The following is a 22,456-nucleotide window of genomic DNA, read 5'->3' on the forward strand; positions in this document are numbered from 1 at the left end:
GTCATTCCTCTCTGGCCCCTGTACTGTCAACGTATATTCACTCAAGAGCCTTCTCTGCTTACAGTCTAGAGTGCCTCTGGAAAAGCACAATCACAACATAACCAACATTGAAAATTGCTGTTAATCATGCAAGCATGCCGTTCACAAACATTCACAATCACAGCATTTAAATGACAGTATTGATGGATCAAAGAAATACAAACAACGAATATTTTACAACTTACAAATCAACTTAGAATATCTCCATGATTGCCCCAGTCGTCACGATACAGTCAACAAAGCTAAAGCTTTGGCCGATCCATCTGCAGCATGAAATCATTCTAGCATCAGTACGATAGTGCAGGTTCAATCCCATTACTGCTTTCCTTCCCACAGCACTAAATTCAGCCGGCCAGCTATGTTGCTCTGGGCAGGCACTGGTGTGTGATCGCTGCATCAGATAGACAACTACAGCCTCCCCCCCGGCTACACTCCCTCCCTCCCTCCCTCCCTCCTTCGCTTGCTTCCTCCCTCCCTCCCTGCACTCAAGTCACAGTCGCGCATCAGGGAAAACCCAGCCTAGCTGTGGGTCATCCATGTGCAGGCAAACTTCCCTCCCTGAACTAACACAGTGTAGTCAAGCATTCGGTGAAGCCCGAGGGTCTGCCAACTTCCCTGGCACAAATACATAATGGCAGGAACCTCCACTATCAGCCAAGGACTGTGTTGCAATACTCCACCCCTTAGTATAGCTCGGGAGGGCGAGAGAGAGAGAGAGAGGGTATGATACCTTATCCCTGCCGAACTTAATACTGGAGGGTGGGAGTGGCCGACAGGGCTGCCAGGCTGAAGCGGCATTCACTGTTGCTAAGCAGCCTGAGTACCTCTTTATACAAGAATGGCTCAGGCAGCCTTTGGGGGAAGGAATGTAGCATCGTGGCCAACATGTAAAATGTAAAACGAGAAATTGTAATCTGAATAGTGTCTTGGTGACGTCGGTAGTCATAACAACAGTTGTACAATAATAAAAGGAAAATAAAATATGTAGAATAGGTATTCCTTGAAGCAAGTTGTTACTCGGGACTTAAGCTGCTTGGGTTGCACACAGACGTATAGATGACCCTGACTTTACATGAAAGGTTAGAACAGAAGACAAGACCCTTTGACCTTTGCTATTTCTGACTAATTCCTACTAGGTTCTAACCACGCTGACTTATCTTTACATGTGACAGGATGTCAATCAGTGACAAACAACTGAACTATTTCCTTTCCCACAACCATAAGAACAACTTGAAATCACAGTTGTAGTCCAATAACACCTTGTAGGCATACTATTGGACCATTATTCTCCAACATGTAGCCTAAAACATTCCAATGTTAGCCTTTATAACTAGCCAAGAAATAGGTTTGAGGACTTGTTTTGAACATAACAACCATAATAAAATCACACTGCAGAACAGAGTTGGACGGAAGCGGCCGCCCTCCAAACCTAAATAGACGACCACTCTATGGTCTAAAGTGGTCTTCTTCAGACTGGAGACACACAACTCAACCTTGCCCTGGCCTTGTCAACTAAGCTAAAAAAGACACGCTGTATTTAATGTATTTACCATCAACACCACTTATGGTTTTATTTATGCCATTTGTCTAGGCCTATATAAAATCATAATCCAACAAGGGTCAACATTTGAAAGCCTAGTGTAGACTATGCTAATATAGATTTAGGGTTATTTATAAAATACATCTAAAATATCCAACAACAATAGCTCTTGAAAATATAAATAACAGTTTTCAGGCTAGTTTTCAGTTTTCGATGCAGAGAGTACATTTTTAGTAAATGTCTCAGACATCACAGTTAAACCACAACGCTCTATTTGCAAAGCCCCCTCGGCCACACACACACACACACACACACACACACACACACACACACACACACACACACACACACACACACACACACACACACACACACACACACACACACACACACACACACACACACACACTTCCAGAAATTGTATACAGTAGCGGTCTCTACTGATGAATAGTGATGTAGATTTATAATAATGTCATAGTGATTACACATTTAGGGTGCCATGTCTGTTATTAGGAAAAATCATGTGTATCCTAAGTAAACAAATGAAAAAACGAAATAAATGCGATCCAAACCAGACAGGCAGCACATGGCTTCTCAAGAGCTAAGTTACAATAACAAGGCGTTAGACCCCCGTCATAAATATAGCTGGGAGGGTATTTGTAGTTACATCCATATTGCCATGTATCCTGTTGCTCTTCACACACACACACACACACACACACACACACACACACACACACACACACACACACACACACACACACACACACACACACACACACACACACACACACACACACACACACACACACACACACACCTACTCCTCGATGTGGGTAAACGTGTCAACAGCAATAACATCCCCGATTTTCAGTTTAAATCGATGGTTTTAGAAAACATGTGAATTTGAATATAAAGTAGGCCTTATCCAGCCTATGTGAAATACGTTGGTTATTTTTCACCTCGATCAAGAGACTGTCCATAGGATCTGGCAAGCATCGTCGATGACGTTAGAAACCAGATAAAAGGTTTCTTAATAAGTAGGCTAGGCCTACACATTAAACGTTGGCATACGTTTGAAATGCTGACGGTAGGCGATTTGTAAATTCTTATTATATTATCTATATTTTCAAACAGTATATCTTACGTATACTAATGAAAATGCCATGTTTCTGATGCTATTTGTTAAATGTTTGAAAAAAACGTTCACTTTACCGTGTGGCGGAAAGGGGATTTTAAATTAGCACGGTGTTTCTCGTCTTCAGGCTACAAACTAAACCACTGATTATCAATGTTTCTCACCTGGCGCCTGTCACCCGAGGCCCCGCCGAACTACCTGCTCTTAACGTCCAAGTAACTGCTCTTCTCTCGTTCACGTCAATAACATCCCTTTAAAGAGCCGAATAACTAGTCGCTAGACCCTCATGTTCTGCTTATTTAAATGGTCAAAACATTGTCGTGAACTTTGAACTGCAAAATAAAAGACGTGACGAAGACCGGTAACTACTTTATCATACAACGGCAACAATTACAATGATCATTAACTCACATAAAAAGTAAACATATTAAGCAGCTCAATTTTCAGCTGCATAATGTGTCAGCCAGCCAGCACATTTCAACGCATGATTTTCCCAATTCACACTTGGTACGAGGAGATTTTATTTTCAAATCTGGATGTAAAATATTTAAATAATTATAAACCATACTATGTATGAAGCACGCGTATGTACAATGGCAAAAAGTGCATTGGGTTGACAAAAGGATAGCATATTCAATCAATCCCTGGAAGAGGAACTCGAAAGCAAGCATCTTTCAAGATCAGGAGCAATGAAATTAATTAAATTTACAGAGCTATTATTTCTTGGCTAATAAAAAGGAACAAGTTAAAGTAATATCTTCTTGCAATACATTCTCTTTAACATTATTTTCTAGAGTAGTTAATTGTCAACGGTGCTTATGATAAGAAAACATAAAATCCCCAGAATCTAAAAATGTTAGCCTCTCTGAGCAAAATGTTAATAGTGTCTCCTTTGTTTAATAAATTGCTGTTAATAGAGGCTTTAAGTTTAAGGAAAGGACACATGCCATTGTAGGAGAAATACACTGCACTCGTGGTGTCTAAGAAAAGATTAATTTCCAGTGATTTCCAGTGAGCTAATAATATTAAATCTTACAAGTCAAGCCTGCTGGCATGTATAATGATTTCTATAGTTTGCCCTTGTTCAATATATCTTTAATCCTATCTCACTAAGATTTAAGCAAGACAAAAGCTAAATTAAAAGAACAACAACCTCAAACTTAAAGTGGCTCATTTTGGAATTGATGTGAATGAAACGCCTGGACAGAGGTCAGAGAGGCATTTGAAACGTCATTAGGTGCACGAGACAGGCATGTATAACGAGACAGGCATGTGTAACGAGACAGGCATGTGTAATGTGCTGTACTACTGAATGAAAGGATCCAGACCAAACATCAGTCAACAATTGTGGTGGTGTTGGTGGGGGGGGGGGGGCGCTGTCCTGAAGGCATGTCAATGTGAATGCTAGGATGCGAGTGATGACAGGAAGTAAGGGAAAATGTATGCCCACATAGATGTTACAGCCGGAGAAGTACTGTTAGGTAAAGTGGTCTTTCCCTTTGCACCCGCTCGCAAACAGGAATAACAAGAGTTCCAGAAAAATAATACAACTTTCCCTCTCTTCCTCAATCTCGTTTTATTCTTCTTCTTCTTCTACTGCTCCTCTCATCTCGTTATTTGACACAGGTTGGCCAACTGAGGCCTCCACAGGCAGCTGAGACGATGCTGTAGAGAATGACCTGGAACAGAGACAGGTTTCGTGAAATTACCATTCACACCTACAAGACAAGTTTTCTTACAGTAGACGTGATCGATATTACAGGAAGATGTTCTGAGCATACAGTTTTTTCTGAAAAGACCCTCAACACTCACTCCAAAAACAATAACATCAAACTGTGTGAAAATCATTTCATATTTTAATCATATAGTTATTTGCCAACATTTTCCAACTTACCAGTGCCACAAGCACTATTACAACCGTCAATTTGAGGTTCTTCATACACATGGCCCTTGCTAGGTTGCGACTGGTGGTTTTAAATGTCACTGACTGAGGAGAGGAAGATATGGATCAGTGATGGTGCTGTGGACACATAATATGACACATACTGTACCTAACAGGGACATGTAGTCCCATGATGCTACACAGAAGGGTCAAGGATATATGTATATTGGACACATATTGATTATATTGTGAAGACAATACATACGTGTTTTCACTCATGCATCAAGTTCAGTTTCAAAAAATGATAATAATGTTTGATCACTAAGTCACATTTGCCACTATCACTACCCCCATATTTCCGACTATCATAAAAACAATATAACAGCATACTAAACTACTAAATCAATAGCAGTGGAAGACTTTGGAACTCACTGAATCAACCAGATTTTCTGTCTTGTCAATCAGTAGCTCAAGCTTCTCTCCTCTCTGGGCCACCAAGTCTGAGGAACAAAACCCAGACAGACAAACAGGGTTGGGACACCTCTATTCATCCATGTCCTTCAATCGGTATTACAATGTATTATATCATCACTAATGTAGGATAATTAGACAAGCCAAGTTGTAGCTCCACATCATAGTTATGGGTAGGGATGGGGATCATTAATGTTGATTGATATCAATACCATTTTCGATACTCCTTAACAATCCAAGTCTTTATCGATACCACTATCGATGCTTTTCTATTAATTGGTGGAAATACGACGCGTTTTTAGTGATGAGGAATATGTAATTCTTAATAAATATTGACATCAGTAGTTTTAATTATATATACTAAAATGATTAGAGTGCTATAAAACTGTATTAAATACAGAAACATGAGCAATACAGTATTACTCATGTTTCTCACCAAAAACTAAATTTAACGTTTCTTTATGTTACATTTGAACGCATCATGATAACCTAACAGTCGTTTTAATGAGCCAACCTCAACACATCATCACGCAGCACATCTGAAACGTTATTGACTTTTTAAGATAGCTAGCTTGTATGCTGCCGATTACAACACCAATTTCACAATTTGATTACTATTTTTAACTGACGGGACTAGCGACAATGTCTGTGTGTGCGATTAACGCTCATTTTTTGAGTGGATGATTAAGACAGGCCCTTCTGTGGTGATACAGCAGAAGGAGGAGAAAGGGTCTTTTCAACTCAGAGACAGTCAAAGGTACTGCATTTGGCCTTTATTTGATGCACAATGCTAATGTGCTTGGCCATTGAGGTTGTGTTCCCCCCTTTACAATAAATGTACGCCCTTTTCGCCCATTCAGCCATCCTCGTGAGCAAAGTTAACTGCCAGACTTCACTTGTTTTACTTGTAATACCTGTTTGCTTACAATTCCATTCAAAAACATTGGTGGACACGCTGTAGTGATTGGATTGATTTGATATAATTGCCGTGACGATTAAAGGAAGTGAACTCGATAGGTGCAGTGGGAAAGAGGAGAGAAAATGTAGGTGAGGTGTGTAAGCTAAGCAACTTAGCTAAAACAGGGAAAAAATCATTGCAAGGGATAGTAAGAAATCACTAGAATCAACCACAACCTTCCATTGGTGTGCAGAGAGGCAACAGAGATGCATACGGGGAAGCCCTTTGAAGATGATTATGGGGCTGTAATGACTGAGATCATAAATTTGAGAAGAGAATGAAAGTATGCTGAACAAGAGAACAAATGACTACTTCAGACAGAAATTTGTGGGGCACAATGTCAATGAATCTGATCATAAAAAGCCCAAGGCAAAACCATGAGAGAGATAAGAAATTCTGCAAGGAAGTTTACCTATGTCCCGAACCATGATGCCTTTCAAGTCATCCACCTGCATCTGAGTATCAGCGAGGCGGTCTGACCCCCGTGGATCTGAATGGTGTTTCTTTGAAGAGAGAAGAGGCGGAGAAGGATAAGTGAACAAGAGTTTCAAAAGTATTTTCATAAAAAAAAAAGAAAAAAAAAAAGTCATCCGAAGCATCATATAATCCAGTGACATTCCTGGTGCACAATTTTTTTGGTCTCCGATTCTTGCACATCTCCTTATCTCACCGGAAAATAATCGGATTCGTGCCTGTTCGATTTTGTAAACCCTGACTGTCGTTTGAATTCAAAAGATCCTACGCCTAGCCCCGGCAGTGATAATTACATGACAGTTAAGCCAGACAGGTCGACCTCCAATCAAAGTAAGGCTTTATGTGATCACATCAAAGTAAGGCTTTGTGTGATATCAACAAGTCGTCTGTAATATTATGTTAAAGGACCTTCAAGATAACTAATATATTACTACACAACTATCACTATACTATGCATCATTTCCCTCACCATCTGAGCAGCCAGAGTGGATGAAAATTCACTGTTCATTGCGTATGGCAGGGCCGTCTGGGCCCGTGAGCCGTAGGTCGTCTGGAAGCGCTTCTTCACCTCACTGAGAAAGCTGAAGGCACGGGACCTCTCAAAGTCCTGGCAAGAAGGTGATACATGATACATTCATCAGTAGATGCCCAGTCACTAATAATAGTTCAAGAAAAACAGAGATACTTACATCGTCCGTGATGCACAGGTATATGATTCGGTCATGACAGATGTAATGAAAGAGATAGCTGAAAAAGAGGAACGTTGGTATCAATGTCGGAGATTCATGTTTATATCTGTAAATATATTACCCGGATGGTATTAAACCATTCATTCTATGCCCATTATTCTCATTTGTCCAGTCCATTCTCAGACTAGAAAGAACGCATTACCATAGGTTGTGTGGTTAGTTTGTGTGTGTGTGTGTGTGTGTGTGTGTGTGTGGTTAGTGTGTGTGTGTGTGTGTGTGTGTGTGTGTGTGTGTGTGTGTGTGTGTGTGTGTGTGTGTGTGTGTGTGTGTGTGTGTGATTGAGGGGAGGCCTACCTGCCATGGCTGTATGTAAGCTTGTTGTTTTCAGAGGGGATCTTGGCCAATATCTGTTCCGTGACTTCGAGGAAGTTCCCACCGCACCATGCGTGCTTGGCCAGGATCGTGGTCCCGCGGGCCACCACCGCAAAGAGGATTGCCATGGCAACAGGCAGATTGACACTGGCACGAGAGAAAGGTTCCACATATAGACGTTGTTTACCAATGACAACCAGTGAAAAGAGACAGGATACATTTCAAATGTTGAACGAGTAAGAAGAGAAAGGACGAGGGAGAGAAAGGGGATACACACATATGTATGACAAATAGTGTAAGTAATTAGATGAGATTTCAACGCGAATCGTAAATCACGAGAAACGAAAATGATAGCTGACTTCAATGTAGGGAGAACCACAACAAGCCCGAATTCAGTCGATATTGTGGTTTCTCTAGAGGAAATCTAGCGTGTCCTTGGTTTACGATAACTGCAATAACCTAATAAACACCTTTGACTTCTTCGAGGCTTGATGAATGTGATGTCAGGCGACTTCTGTCATTTATAGGGAATTCAGACGCTAGCGAGCTAGCTAATCCCTCTCCCTTCGAGTTTATTCTGCTGAGGATATCGCCCAGCCCTGGATAACAGACAGGGTCCATATGGAGGATGTAGTTTTTCTAACAGTCCTCGCCGTTAACAGTACATGGAAAATGTACCTCTTCTGAACTACATATATATAACTTCCTGTCAGAACTGACCAACGTCATATGTTTTCATTGACGTCATATCTCGGCGACGCCATACAACAACGTTGTTGCTAGTGCACCCTGATCGGAAGGCGAAACATGGCTGGGGATTGCGAAAAGAAACCAGTTCTGGAGATGGTATGTTTAAGATAACATCGCATTCAATTTTTAAAAAACAGATGTAAAGTTATGTGACTGTTTTACGATAAATTGGAACGTCATCTCGCTGTTAAAGTAGCCAATCGTATCCGGCTGAGTGGAGATAACGTTATCGCTCACGTGGAGTACAAACAATGTCAAGAAAAATAAAAGTCAGCTTTGGTCAAATTTGGGTACTTCTAAATCTGTACATATTCATTATATAACAAAGTATATTAAAAAAATGAATCTAAATTGAAATAGCCTGATTATACCCTCCTCACTTTAACCCCCACTAGAGGGCAGCAGATGAGCAGAGGGATGTAGCGATAACCAGAGCCCGCTGATAAACCACTGCTTCACATTAGTCAGAACGTTTGTCCTAAAGAATCTTGGTTTGGTGGCGTCTTCATGCACGCAACGGTAATGCAGTGCACATTGCTAATGAGTGTGACACAGCTGGTCTTTGTCAGCCCATTGTCTTATAGATAACAGCTTTTTCCATGACCCTTGTGAGGATGAGACCTAACGATAGAAGAGAACCAAAGGCTTGAAAAGAGGAACTTGGTCGAGAGAGCTGATGCGATGGTTGTTCTGTTGTTCAATGTAGATGCAGGCGGATGGAGGCGATGAGGGTTGTGTGACGTACGTTCTGCACAATGAGGATCACACACTGGGGAACTCACTCAGATACCTGGTGATGAAAGAGTAAGTACTGCCGAGATGATGACCACCCAGCCTAAAACGTCTTCATACATACTTCTTTCCACCATACATTCAACTTTCAGTGCTTGTGCCATAAGTTAATAAGAAATAAATAAGAAATTGTTTTTCCTTGTCTCTGGTACGAGTGATTTCATGTCCAAAAATTCAAATGATAAGGCTTCTTTTTACAATTACAAATTCATAATTGCATATATTATAGGTCTTTACACATCAAACAGAGATCTCACAGCAACATTTATAATGTTGTTGCAGGCAAATGTTTGGAAATGGGTCTGGAAGAAGGCCTGGAATAGTTTTGTGTGCACATTCTACATTCTTCATCGTCTGTCTGATTGGTCAGCGAACATTTATTGCATCCATGCAATACATCTATATTTCAACCTGGGGATAGGACTGACTGGCTGGTGTCATAGCTTTAGAGCACCTTATTATTTTACGGCCTCGTAAGTCATATCGGCATCTGTGAAAAAGTTTTTTGACGTAATTTGAACAAGCGACTTGGTAACATCAAAGTTCAATAAAAGTTAGTTTTCCCTTTTTAAGTCAATGTATGTGTTAACAAAAAATTCAACGCTCATAGTGTTTGTCTGCCTTGTGTTTCTGTCAGTGTGGACGTGGAGTTCTGTGGGTACAGCATCACACACCCCTCTGAGAGCAAAATCAACTTTCGCATTCAGACACGAGGTAGGTCACCGAATCCTGCACTTCCGTTGACTTTCTTTGATGTTTTGATCGAACAAATATCAAAAATGTACATCCCAAAGCATATTTATTGTACCTATATCTAAGAAACATTATATTGGTATGTTGTAGTTTTAAAGAGGGAATATAGTACCACAGGCCACATTTAAGTTGACTTACAAAGGGGTGCCACCTTCTTACACACATAAACAACATATATTATCGAAAAATATTATAAGTCCAAATGTTCGGACATAGCAAATTGATACCTAGCTGTCACATGTCAAGGGCCAAATATAATAGAAGTATGTGATCATTATTTCTGAAGATTTAAACCGCTATTGTTGCAGCGGAAAAAAAAAGAACAAAAGAAAATCTGCATTAATAAATATTTTTTATTTAGTCAAATAATAATTTTTATAACTAAAATGTATCGATATAATTTTTTCAATTTTCAATTCATATTGTATTTACAGCCTTAGCAAGATGCTTTAGGGCACTAAACTAGGCTTTCTTGCATCTCGGGCTCTGGTTGTCATTATGTCAGTATTGCTTTTGTAACGCAAATTATTCATCCACTGAGTTTTCCCGAGAAAATGGTATGAGCAGTAAAGCCATTCCACAACCGCACACAATAATTGGAACAGCTTCTACAAACAAATGTAGCCACGATAGTCCTCAATGTGGGTAAACGTAGCAATAACTTCCCAGAATTTCTGGTCTTTTGGTATCCATGAAACCTCTAAGAATCCTGCAGAGTATCGCTTTGATCTGGCCTGATCGCGCTGAAATTATGACTACTTAGAATTTTTGGTGCAATTATTTGATTTCACATTTTTGTGAACATCATGAGTCAGGAGTTAATGAAGAGCAGCTGCTTAATTTGGAATAAAAAAAGAACCGTAGGCATTTTAGAGATGTTAAAATGTAGGCCAAATATGTACATACATTCATCATAAACATGTCTTTCTTTTGGGTGTTTTGAGATGTAGTTGGCTGAGACACACCAATTCATTCCAAAATTGATTGTAGAACACATTTTTAATTCACGGTCTGCAAACCATAATTGCCTGCATTGGATTATTGGATAATCAGAAATGCATTAGGACATTTGCCGGCCAGCCTTTTCTGGTTCTTTTTTTATTAAGATTTTCCAGGTCCATACTGTCAATAATAATAATACACATCATACTTCTCACTAAGACGTCTGTAGATGTAAATAGCCCACAGAAAAGTATCACAGGTTCAGTAAGCAGTACATAAATGAGCAGGGACCCATCAGTACCACACCACATACTGTATTATATCCTAAGCATTTTACGGCCAGCCTTTTCTATACATACATTCAGTCGTCCCTCGGAGTGACATCCAAACATGCTCAGCTACAGTTTCCATAGCGGAACATCAGCGCACGAAGCTGTTGGCACCACAAACCCTCTGATGCCACGCAGCTGCACATGCACGCCAATCCAATGGGTTTCTGATTATATAGACCGGTAACAGAAGTTGCTGATCCGTGTCCCATCATCTGGTCCAATCAACTCATAACTGTCCTCCGTCTTCTTTAAAGGCTCTGCTCAATAACCTGCTTTGAAGTTTCATTTTGTAATCAAACCTATAAATGAGCTCATTTGCATTGTCAAATATATCTGTGTGTTGGTGTGTGGATATATATATAATATATATATATATATATATATGAAAGCTCATATAATAAACATGAATGTTTATTATATGAAAGCTCATATAATAAACATATGAATGTTTATTATGTAATGCCAAAAACAGTTAAAAGCTGTTCTATAGCACAGCTGTTTGTATATAGAACATATGGTTGTGCTTAATACTGGTATTCCCATTGCTGCCTGTTTCCCTTTGGCCATCCTAGGGGGCATCCCGGCCACAGAGCCCCTGAGGACGGGCTTAACGCAGCTCAACCATGTGTGTCAACATGTGCTCAACACCTTCCAGGTAGGTTCTCAGTAAACATAAAACAAGGGAGTTTAATGCACCGCGGGGCATAGACGAACACAATTTCGTATTTTCTATTTGTCTTGTACATTTGTAATGACAATAAAGCTGATTTATACTTTTGAGTTTCTATGGACATGCCAGGCTCCAAAAAAATAATTGTTTTTTTTTTTTTTGATGAAATGTCATGTACACATGACCATGAAGTTGGAGCACAAAGTGATGTCGTTTTATGATCTGAAATGTAGAAAAGGTTGATAAGATACATGAAGAATGTTCTTCTGTGTCAATTATTCAATCAGTTTCAATATTGCACTAGTGAGGATATTCTGGGACATCTGTGATCCCAAGAGTGATTGCCAAACCATTTTGTAGTCTTTATTTGACCAATATTTAAAAAGTGCAGTCTTATTGTTCGATAAAACCCTGTTATGCATCATCAATGCATGTGTGCAACCAAGGAATGATCATATCGTACTGTTAGTGATCATTAACCAGAACCCCCTTTTTAGTGGACTGGTGATTTTATAGTCGGTATGTGTTTTGTGATTTCCAAAGTGGGCACAGATCAGGCAAGCTGATGATGCAGCTGCATGGCACAGGTGTGATGCCACATAAAAATAATCTTTGCCTTCTGGCTGAACACATGACGCGGATCCGTTCGGGTTCTTCAGACATGTGCTGTAAACTGGAGCCAAACAACGCTTAACGCTTAATCTAATCGCCCGAATCAAGTAACGACAGCCTTTTGACTAAATATTCCCTTGTTCTATAAGTTTGTGTTTATACGTTTTGCATGTTTACATGTTGATGTGACCAAAAATCGGAAATAAAAAAAGACCGTTGGACCGGGGTGTTTTCACCAGTGCCCCGTCTGAGGGCTTGTTTGCGACGTTGTTTGGGGGGAGTTTGGAGGTTTGCCTTGGTGTAGTGTGGGGGGGGGGGGGTCAGGTCAAGTGAGGGGAGCCATGCATACGGTGCTCAGTCCAGCCCCAGCAGGATTGTACCCTAGTCAGAGGGGTAGGCACACAGACATTGGCACACACCTAAATGTCCCCCCGCCCGGTTCTCTCCTCGCCCTTTTCTTGTTTTCATTCCTGTGGGGTGGCAGGGGGGGGGATCTCTGGTTGACGGTTCTCCTCCTGCTGTACAGGCCCGGGTGGACGAGTTCAAGGGGAACCAGGATCAGTCCATGGAGTGAAACACGCCCAGTGGGAGAATGGAGCACACACACACACACACACACACACACACACACACACACACACACACACACACACACACACACACACACACACACACACACACACACACACACACACACACACACGCATGAATGCACACACACATACACACCACAACTCTGACACAAGGCCAGAGTTGTTTGTATAGTTTTTCATTTTTGCCCATTATTTTATCCATTGCGTGAAATGTACAGAATGATTGGAAAAACAATAAAAGTCATGTTTTTGGATTTTGTCCATTTGGCTTTGCAAAGTCTATTCTTGAATACTCGTGAAGCGTGTTGAACGATGGATTTCATCGGTGCCTTTTGTTTGTGTTTTGGGTGAAAGGAAGGCTAGAATGTCCCACTTAGCAGGATAATTCAGGTTGAATGACTTCATATGGTACCAAGAAGGGAGAAGGCCAAAGAGAGGAGCGACACAGAGAGGGAGGGAGGGAGAAACGTATGGAACGGGGTGAAGCAGTTTAATCAAATCCCTCTGCAGATCAGATTTGATAAAGTGAGGCTGAGGTCTCCAAAGCGGATGTTTTTTTAGATGGGACTCTGACCAGGGAAACCAGAGGAAAGGGAAATGCTAACCTTTTACAAAATTTGGTCAGGAGTGAAAATATTTGCACAGTGGGTGTGCTTGAAAGGATTTTGTTGGCCGATTTAGGATCCAATCACTGTTTCCATGTTGTATAACATGACAAGAAAAATATAATTGGATAACTTTGACCTTTAACTCGTTAAAGTAGACTGAAGCAGAAGCACATCATGCAGTCAGAGTAAAGATATAATGCATGACAGCAACTCCTTTTAAAACATTGTTTGAAAAAGTGTTATAATTCCCTCCACTACAAGACTGTCCCTTATTAGATGTTTTTGTTGAAGGTTAACCACAAAAAAGTCCATATCCTGCCTTTCCAACATTTCCTGAAACATGCCTAGCCATTTGAACCACAAGCCGTCTGCTGTCTGACAGTGTTTCCAGATAACACACTTAGTGCAGGAGGATTAGAAGCACGATGGCGCCTGAAATGAACACTGGGGATCTCCAAATTGAGTTAAGGAAAACGTAGATTCTTGAAATGTTATCCTGTATATCAACTTGGTTCAGTTTTAAATCGTCTTGTTTTAGGACTCCGACGGTCAATTGACATTGGAAGTCTTCGGCATGAGCCTTACCAAAAACAACCATGCCTTGTGGTCTGGCTACGATGTCAGGCCGTGTGTATTCTTGGAGTGTTTGTTAAGTGGAAAACAACTTGACATGGGTGTGTAGATTTTGAAGAGGTCTGGAGGCGGGTACTGTTTAAACAAAGGTTAAGGACCAGCTGCCAGGGAGATCTGGCTCAATATGACGTTTTGTGAAATACTACGACCTTTTGTGTTAAACTGCAAGAAATATGGGTGGAATAAAATCCTTGGGTTTATGTTGACCTTGTATATACAATTAAAAAAAAATCATAAGAGAACAGGACAGACATTCATTATGTCCTTCGACCCCTTCTCAGGGAAACGTTTTGGAAAAGCACGCTAGGATCAAGGGTCTGGAAATAAAGACATTTTTTTTTTTATAACTTAGTTACTTTCAATTGATTTAAATTCATGATTGTGAATGAATAATGATTATCTTATTCACATACATGGCTTTTCCATATTCATGGTGACATAACATATTGGGGGCAGGTGAATGACTTTGTACTGCAATCCAGGTCAGTGTGTTCTCCCTGCTGCATCTGTCATACATACCAGTGCTGGGTGTAAATTTAAATCACATGCAGCCATACCAGACAACTAAATTAAGCACACGTTTCATCTTTGACCGACAGTACTTCCCACAAAAAAGGGTATTATTTGTGTTGTACCCTCAGTGTTTTTTACACAAATCACTAAGTTGGTCATTATTCATTGTATAATAAGTATATGAACTTAATTTAACCTTGTTAGTAAAACAGTAACGTTTCCCGTGCTAATCTGTCTTAATGTAAACATGCAAAGGAAAGGCTACGCCTAAGACCTGTGAGAAAGTGAAACCTCACTCATTTTTCCAGGAACATCCTGTTGTAAGATGAGGTCATATATTGAGATTACAGAGGGTTAGGGCAGTGAGGGGAACCATACAATCCCATTGTAGTTTGCCGACATAATAAACACTTAATGGCTAGATAATGTTTATTGGTCTTGTGAACACGTACAAGTAGATGCTCAGACGTTCATTTATAGATGCTGAATTGCTCCCGCATTCAATGCAGAGAAGCAACCATGATTCATCGTTCGTCAGATTCTTCATTCTTCAAGTGAATGCTTCAACAATATTAAAACAAATAGGAGAATGGGTTTACATTTGTCAGAATTAAGTAAAAACATTCAGGTTTCGTCGCCAGCAGTATATTTCTATACTTAAAGCCCACCACAAAACTTACCCACACATACTTACACATACACACAATATCTATAGAAAACATATACATCTTTATATATAGATATATAGCAAAAGAAATTACAATCAAAGCCCATGACGGATAAAAACATTATACAATACAGTTTAAAACGAGTTCTTCATGAAACGTCCTTTCCAATACCATTTTCTAGTACAAAAATACTTAGTTACACAATTTAAGACAGAGAAAGACACTTTATACAAGATAAAGACTTTGTACAATGTGGAAACAGAAAGCATTCAAATGGAGGACACAGTCCTCCCTATGTGGTGTGATGGGAGTCACCTGGTCGGCCAGACGGCAGGGCCTCCTCCGCCTGACCGAGCTGCCGTGACGCTTCGCAGCACAACTTCAATCGCATGACTGTGAGGCAATACTGTCAGGCCTGCTGTCAATGAGAATAATAATGGTGCTTTTATTTTGGATTTACTTTCATAGTTCTGATCTTAACATAACCGACGACTATCTGAATGTCGTTGATAGATTCCGTCACCGGGTATATACGATTTATTTATGGACCGCAAAGGGAACCAATTAGGTTACGTTTAGCCTTTATCACAGTGAGTTTCTAAAGGCTTTAAGTGGTACAATCACAGACAATTTCATACATGTAACTAGATATGAAACACTAAATATAAGTAAATAGTTTCACATTTTCTTACGATTATTACTATCAATCCATACATGTATTGTTGTCTGTAAGCATGAATTGGGATCGAAGTTGATCTCCAGCGAACATCATTTCTGAGTACATGGTCCAGATGTCAATCTGGCTTTGGCTTTATTGGAACCTTCGTCGGTTAGTACTGTAACGTCGACAGACAAAGGCGGAGTGCCGTTGTCTCAAAACGGGCTCCGATAATCATTGAGTCCGTTCTCTCTTATTGGAGTTGACCATCTGTTGAACCGGCTTCTCCTCTTGCAATGAAGATGTGGAGAGGCCGACATCTTACCCCCTCCGTAAGGTGTCGGTGATGACATCATCAGGTAACTGCCATGACATCATCAGGTGTTTTCGATGACATCATGGGGTGACGTTTTCGTCTCAGCAAAGCATTGATATCATCAAGGGACCGAGACAAAGTTTTTTGGCTCGTCTTGTGTGTGTTTGTATGTCTGTGTGTGTGTGTGTGTGTGTGTGTGTGTGTGTGTGTGTGTGTGTGTGTGTGTGTGTGTGTGTGTGTGTGTGTGTGTGTGTGTGTGTGTGTTTGTGTGTGTGTGTGTGTGTGTGCGTTGCTTAAGAAGAACTGTATTTCTGGCTAGAACGGGAGCTGGTGCGGTCCAGTCCGTTTCCCTTCCAGTGGCCCCCAGAACCCCGGCTATCAAGTGTCCTCGTTCTGTAACACCAGCAACACAGGCAGGACTGCACCCACACACACACACACACACACACACACACACACACACACACACACACACACACACACACACACACACACACACACACACACACACACACACACACACATACCCATTGACAGACAGACAGACAGACAGACAGACAGACAGACAGACAGACAGACAGACACATGCACACACACACAGACACACACACACACACACACACACACACACACACACACACACACACACACACACACACACACACACACACACACACACACACACACACACATACGCACGAGAGTCATGAGATTCTTGTTTATTTCACATTGGGTCATGCGATAACCTAATGAGGAAAGGTCAGATGTGTGCGTCACTCCCCTACCTTGAAGCAGTTCTTAAACTTCTGGCTCACGAAGTAGAGGGCGATGGGATTGATGCATGAGTTGAGGGAAGCCATGTTGATTCCTATGTAATCCATCACTAACAGGAAGCTGGAGGGCCAGAGGGTTGTCGTCGATGCATCAGGAAGTCACAGCCCGGAGAACAATAGCTTCTTCTGTCTGTTTCCCTCTGGGAATGTAAATACATATGCTGTGTGTGCATGCATGGATGTATACCTGAGCAGTTCACAGCGGTTGGGGTCATTCTGGTCATAGATCGTCTTCTTGAGTATACGACTGAGGTGAAGCGGCAGCCAGCACAGGGCAAATATCAACACCAGGCAGAACACTGTCTTGGCCACTTCCCGCCGCTGGAGAACCATAAACACACAGAGACAATGTTGGTCGTCTCCGCACAATGTGATCACACGAGGCAAAGGGTCATGGGTTCGTCAGTGAGGGGCCGCTTTGGCGCCGTCCTCTCACAGAACATTGTAAAATTAAAAAAACAAATGTGAAGTAGTGGGTGACATCAAGCTTCATCCTAGTCCGGATCTGGATTCAAATGCACAAGGGTTTAATATAATTTCAGTACAATTCTGATCTCTAATTGCCCTTAAAGAAATGGGAATAGGATTGCATGTGTTATCATGTGGGTCTACATGGGGTGATGTGGATACACAGAGCCCCCCTAGTTGAGGATCCTATTCCTGGGTAGATGTAGATTGCATGTGTGGGTCTGCATGAAAAAACAAATGTGAAGTAGTAGATGTTTGATACATCACTATATCAAACATCCCTAGGAGTGGAGATGGCGAAAGCCTGAGTTAGCGATAGAAGCTCGCCCGAGTATATTTTATTTTACAAAAAGCCTGACGGCGTTTTCTTTACATTGCTATTCTCCCTGCCACCGAGAGAACCCCAGAGGGGGGGGGGGGGGGGGGGGAGCTACCTGCTTCATGTGGTCGTTGAGGGCGATGCGCATGCCCTTCTTGTGCCGCAGCATCTCACAGGACATGAGTGCGTAGAAGATTCCGGTGCAGGCCAACGGCAGGCAGAAGTAGAAGCCGAAGAGCCACCAGTCCTTCACGTCCTGGTAGAACTATGGGCGGAGGGGGGGGGGGGGGGGGGTGCAATGTGGTATTTCTTCATACACGACACACAAAACAAGTGTAATCAAATAAGAAAGGGACTGAATTGTGTAAATTGATTATATCGGGGGCATATTGGAGTCATGTTTTGAATTGCTCAATCACTGATTCAATTGTTGTAGTGTAGACATTAAAGATGAATGTTTACTCAAAGGTTCATCTTTGTTCAGAAGATGCGGTAACGTACATACGCCAATTTTTTTATACATTCATTTATTTCTGGTTCATTTGAACCATTGCATGAGGCGGCAGGAGGGCGGTTGGGTCTGTGTCGAAACAGAGACACATCCTCCTGTTCCTGCCGTGGTGTAGAGTGGACCAGAGTGGGTCCAGCGCTCCGGATGGACCAGGGCGTACCTTCATGAAGTCGCTGGTCTGCTGAGGATGCAGGAGGCACACGCGCAGCTTGTTGCCCCTGTAGGGCAGCTCCAGCATGTCGAAGGCCAGCGCCTCCGGGATGGCCAGCGCCACGGCAACCAGCCAGATGAGAGTCACCTCCACCGCCTTCCAGAGAGGAACGCCCATCCCCTTCACTCTGCTCCACGACGTGACTGCGTGGTAGCTACACGCGCACAAACACACACACACACACACACGAGCGCGCACACACGCACACACACACACAACACATGCGTGCACACAAGCACAAACCCCCAAAATCATACACACATGTATGAAAGCCGCCCGCACACACACGCATACACAATTAAGGACACACATAGACACATTAACATGCACAAATGCATGCAGCCACGCACACAGACACGCACACAGACACACACAACACATGCGTGCACGCAAGCACAAACCCACAAAATCATACACACATGTATGAAAGCCGCCCGCACACACACACATACACAATTAAGCACACACATAAACACATAAACATGCACAAATGCATGCAGCCACGCACACACACACACACACACACACACACACACACACACACACACACACACACACACACACACACACACACACACACACACACACACACACACACACACACATTTTGAAGATGTTATTTGCGTTTGAGCCTAGGTGTGTATTTGTTTGCCTGCATGTATAAGTGTGTGTTATGGGTCATGAAGTGGGTCTGTGTTTACCGGTCGATGCTCAGGGCACAGAGGCTGAGCACAGTGATGCCCACAGAGGCTTTCTGAATGAAAGGCATGAGCTTGCAGATGTACACTCCGAACGGCCAGTCCTCTGCTATCAGCTGCCAGGAGAGATGATACAGATAGACGTGAAGGTTAGGACTCAGTCAAGCATTACTGCACAGCGCATCTCTCACTCTTCAATCAATAGGATGTCATGGTCACCCAAATGAGACATGGTTCAAGAGTAACCCTGTTCTCAATCAGAGACCAGAGACACCGTACACGCATCTTTCTAGAGATACTCTTACCAACACATTCTCCCACATCATTTCTTACCAAGTGAATCATTATAGAAATGCACATGTCCACTAGAAAGCCTCTTAACCCCTCATTATTCAGCTGTCATCTTTTAAATTCCTGCGTCTGGTATTGTTCCACATGGGAGCGCATACATTCAGTCCATTTGGGGAAAGTCTGGTTTAATGACGGCACCGCGATGCAAGTCCTAAGTCCTAATGGGCTGAACCCTTTCAACATTTAAACCCCACCAGGTATGGCCAGAATCCCCCAAAAAAATTCTCGGCCCATGCTCCCCAAAAAGGATTATAAATGGATTGTTAGCATCTGCCTGCTGTCATTTAGCAAGAACAGTTTTCTCAGCCTGCAGCCGGCAGGGTGGGGGGGGGGTGGGGGGGGGGGGATCTAACCTTCAAGGCAGCTTGATTTACGAGATCAAGCTCACGCTAGAATCCATCTTGCCAGATATCTAGTTATCCATTCATAAAGAGGGGGGGTCGGGGAGGGGGGGGGGGGGGGGGGGGGGGGATTGGACCTTGAGAGGCAGCTCTTTCTGTGAGATCAAGCTCACACGAGAATCCATCTCGCAAGGCTTACAGTTATCCCTTGTGGCCGACACCCTCAGTGGTCCGGACCAATCAGCAGGGTCCTGCCAAGACCTACGTGGTCTACGTGACGGACAGTGACAGACAGATGGTTTATCCAATCACCTGCCAAGTACTTTCTTAGAGAGTGTCTGCCCTTCTCCGAACTGTTCCCAAGGATGACTGCCCAGATGGTTCCGTGTAACACCACCATCTGGCGTGTCAGGTTAGGGGAAATACCTCCTGTAGAAAACTAAACAGAACCAGACTGAAACCGCAAATAAACTCCGGCGGTGGGCTTGTAAACACACCGCAAATAGTCAGATCCCACCGGGGGGAAACACGGATGGGCGCAACCGAAGGCAGCGGGGCCTCGACCCTCAAAGGTCGAGCGGCGGATATTGTTTCTAACAGGGGCCTACAATAGTCCAACGACACTTGGGGTGAATTGGCGGTCGCTGAGGGGGGGGTGGGGGGTTGAGGTTTGGGGGGAAGGGGCGTGGGGGGGGGGAGGGCGGGGGTGTACCTTGTAGACGTTGATGGGGATGGCGATGAGGATGTAGAGCAGGTCTCCCAGCGCCAGGCTGCCGATGAGCACGTTGGGGCCGTTCCTCATGCACTTGTTCTTGTAGATGATCCTCAGCAGCGCGGAGTTGCCCACCATGCCCAGCACGAAGATCAGGCAGGACACCGCCGTGTTGACGTACTTGAACGCGTTCTTGATCTCCGTGGGCTTGTGGCACATGGGCGGGAAGGGGCCCCGGGCTCCGGCGCCGGCGCCGGCGCCGGGGCCCGGGGCCTGGAGCGCCAGGGAGGTCGTCGTGGCGACGCTGCCGTTGGGTCGGCCCTCGGGCCCCGGCGTGCGTCCGGAGTCGGAGGCGCGGATGAAGCGGGAGGCGGAGCTCTGCGCGGCCAGCAGCACGCACAACAACAGGCCGACGACGGCCCTCATCGTCACCGGTTGGCTGTTCACACGGCACGCACGCACACACACACACACACGCACCCACCCGTACGCGTGCACGTGCACAGGCTGGGACACAAAGGGAGTCTAGCGAGCTAGTTACACAGGCATGCACTCAATGACTCACTAGCCACATTGAGACACATTTAGCAACACACACACACGCCACACACCACACACGCGCACACGCACACAGACAAAGGCCCTTCACTGAGACACGTGGATAAGTAACGCGATTTCTTTAGGTTTCCTAAAAAGAGGAAGAAAAGAGGAGCAAACAAATGTATCTCAGTTATATTGGCTTTAGTTTTCGTTTCCACACACACACACACACATACCTTATCTTATTTTAAGGACAAGCGTCCTAATCCTTCTCTCAGATAACCTAAATAAGTAGAAATAAGAGGACTGAAAGGGAGAAAGTACCCTTTTTCTTTTATGGAATTTCCGAAAGTAGAAAATTTGGTAAAAAACGAAAAGTAGTTGTGTGTCTGTGCATGGGTGAATTTGTGTGTCAGTCTCTGTGTGTGTCTTGGTGAGCATATTTGTGTGTGTGTGCGTGTTTCTGGACAGTGACATTTTGTTTCAAAGTGAACCCCAAGGCTGTGGATCTCTACAGTCATGTGTACCCCCAAATCCCCAGGGGGCACCCTGAAGAATCGAATGATTGATGAGGACAATCTAAGAGGCACGGCATCAACAAACGTTCTGTCACACACACGCACACACACACACACACACACACACACACACACACACACACACACACACACACACACACACACACACACACACACACACACACACAGACACACACACACACACACACACACACACACACACACACACACACACACACACACACACACACACACACAAAAATAGACACAAGAGATCCATACGAGCAAACACACACACACACACACACACACTAGAACACATACACACACACACACTCGCAAGCAGACAAGATCCTATGCACGCAAACAGACACACAATCTCACAATCTCTTAACAAATGTATAGTCCTTATGGTCAGCAAAGCGAAGCGAAGGTATGTGAGCATTTCCGAGCGAGAGGAAAGTTACACAAACACTTCTAAGCCAATGTTTGTAACAGGTGGTTTCCCGCACACATCCAAACAGTGCTACACACACGCACGCACGCACACA

General features: G+C 43.1%; 4 protein-coding genes across 10 annotated transcripts in view; 1 reads left to right on the forward strand and 3 right to left on the reverse strand.

The window, feature by feature from the left end:
• mtus1a (microtubule associated tumor suppressor 1a) overlaps positions 1–3,018 on the reverse strand; it is a 28,407-nt gene extending 25,389 nt beyond the window's left edge. Inside the window, exon 1 of one of the 5 annotated variants that reach the window (XM_060063536.1) lies at positions 2,882–3,018. The gene's annotated coding sequence lies outside the window, so the exon portion shown is untranslated. Of the gene's footprint in view, positions 1–224; positions 1,732–2,794 lie in introns of those variants that run through there. The other 4 variants (XM_060063535.1, XM_060063534.1, XM_060063541.1 and 1 more) reach the window with 4 other exon arrangements.
• A 55-nt stretch (positions 3,019–3,073) lies between these two features.
• sybl1 (synaptobrevin-like 1) lies at positions 3,074–8,194 on the reverse strand. The gene is made up of 8 exons (XM_060063654.1): positions 8,034–8,194; positions 7,546–7,710; positions 7,192–7,249; positions 6,972–7,109; positions 6,441–6,531; positions 5,032–5,099; positions 4,612–4,704; positions 3,074–4,396 (listed from the first exon to the last, which is right to left on the reverse strand). The coding sequence occupies exons 2-8, from the start codon at positions 7,689–7,691 to the stop codon at positions 4,331–4,333; spliced, it is 660 nt and encodes a 219-aa protein (XP_059919637.1). The 5' UTR covers positions 7,692–7,710; positions 8,034–8,194; the 3' UTR covers positions 3,074–4,330.
• A 57-nt stretch (positions 8,195–8,251) lies between these two features.
• On the forward strand, positions 8,252–13,268 carry polr1d (RNA polymerase I and III subunit D). Of its 3 annotated transcripts, none has more exons than XM_060063672.1 (6): positions 8,252–8,409; positions 9,020–9,117; positions 9,743–9,819; positions 11,705–11,787; positions 12,941–13,012; positions 13,095–13,268. In XM_060063672.1, the coding sequence occupies exons 1-5, from the start codon at positions 8,371–8,373 to the stop codon at positions 12,986–12,988; spliced, it is 345 nt and encodes a 114-aa protein (XP_059919655.1). In that variant the 5' UTR covers positions 8,252–8,370; the 3' UTR covers positions 12,989–13,012; positions 13,095–13,268. The 3 variants fall into 3 exon arrangements, with proteins under 3 accessions (XP_059919655.1, XP_059919654.1, XP_059919653.1); XM_060063671.1 differs by having other exon boundaries at positions 13,099–13,268; XM_060063670.1 differs by lacking the exon at positions 13,095–13,268 and having other exon boundaries at positions 12,941–13,018.
• A 1,908-nt stretch (positions 13,269–15,176) lies between these two features.
• LOC132466382 (endothelin receptor type B-like) overlaps positions 15,177–22,456 on the reverse strand; it is an 8,742-nt gene continuing 1,462 nt past the window's right edge. Inside the window, exons 2-8 of the mRNA XM_060063592.1 lie at positions 20,848–21,535; positions 19,447–19,559; positions 18,695–18,899; positions 18,139–18,288; positions 17,424–17,557; positions 17,189–17,297; positions 15,177–16,822 (exon numbers count right to left, since the gene is read on the reverse strand). Of these exons, the coding sequence (XP_059919575.1) occupies positions 16,697–16,822; positions 17,189–17,297; positions 17,424–17,557; positions 18,139–18,288; positions 18,695–18,899; positions 19,447–19,559; positions 20,848–21,273 (1,263 nt within the window). The 5' untranslated portion in view covers positions 21,274–21,535 and the 3' untranslated portion in view covers positions 15,177–16,696. The remainder of the gene's footprint in view (positions 16,823–17,188; positions 17,298–17,423; positions 17,558–18,138; positions 18,289–18,694; positions 18,900–19,446; positions 19,560–20,847; positions 21,536–22,456) is intronic.

Source organism: Gadus macrocephalus, chromosome 10, assembly GCF_031168955.1.
Source record: "Gadus macrocephalus chromosome 10, ASM3116895v1".
NCBI classification, from domain to species: Eukaryota; Metazoa; Chordata; class Actinopteri; order Gadiformes; family Gadidae; genus Gadus; species Gadus macrocephalus.

Bases quoted from the DNA above. Each gene is read 5' to 3' on its own strand.
- sybl1 (XM_060063654.1), bottom strand. From the start codon at position 7,691: ATGGCAATCCTCTTTGCGGTGGTGGCCCGCGGGACCACGATCCTGGCC. The intron at 7,250-7,545 runs GTAGGCCTCCCC...CCTCTTTTTCAG, and splicing joins CTTACATACAGCCATGGCAG to CTATCTCTTTCATTACATCT. The intron at 4,397-4,611 runs GTAAGTTGGAAA...TCTCTGTTCCAG, and splicing joins TAATAGTGCTTGTGGCACTG to GTCATTCTCTACAGCATCGT.
- polr1d (XM_060063672.1), top strand. From the start codon at position 8,371: ATGGCTGGGGATTGCGAAAAGAAACCAGTTCTGGAGATG. The intron at 9,118-9,742 runs GTAAGTACTGCC...TGTTTCTGTCAG, and splicing joins AGATACCTGGTGATGAAAGA to TGTGGACGTGGAGTTCTGTG. The intron at 9,820-11,704 runs GTAGGTCACCGA...TGGCCATCCTAG, and splicing joins CTTTCGCATTCAGACACGAG to GGGGCATCCCGGCCACAGAG.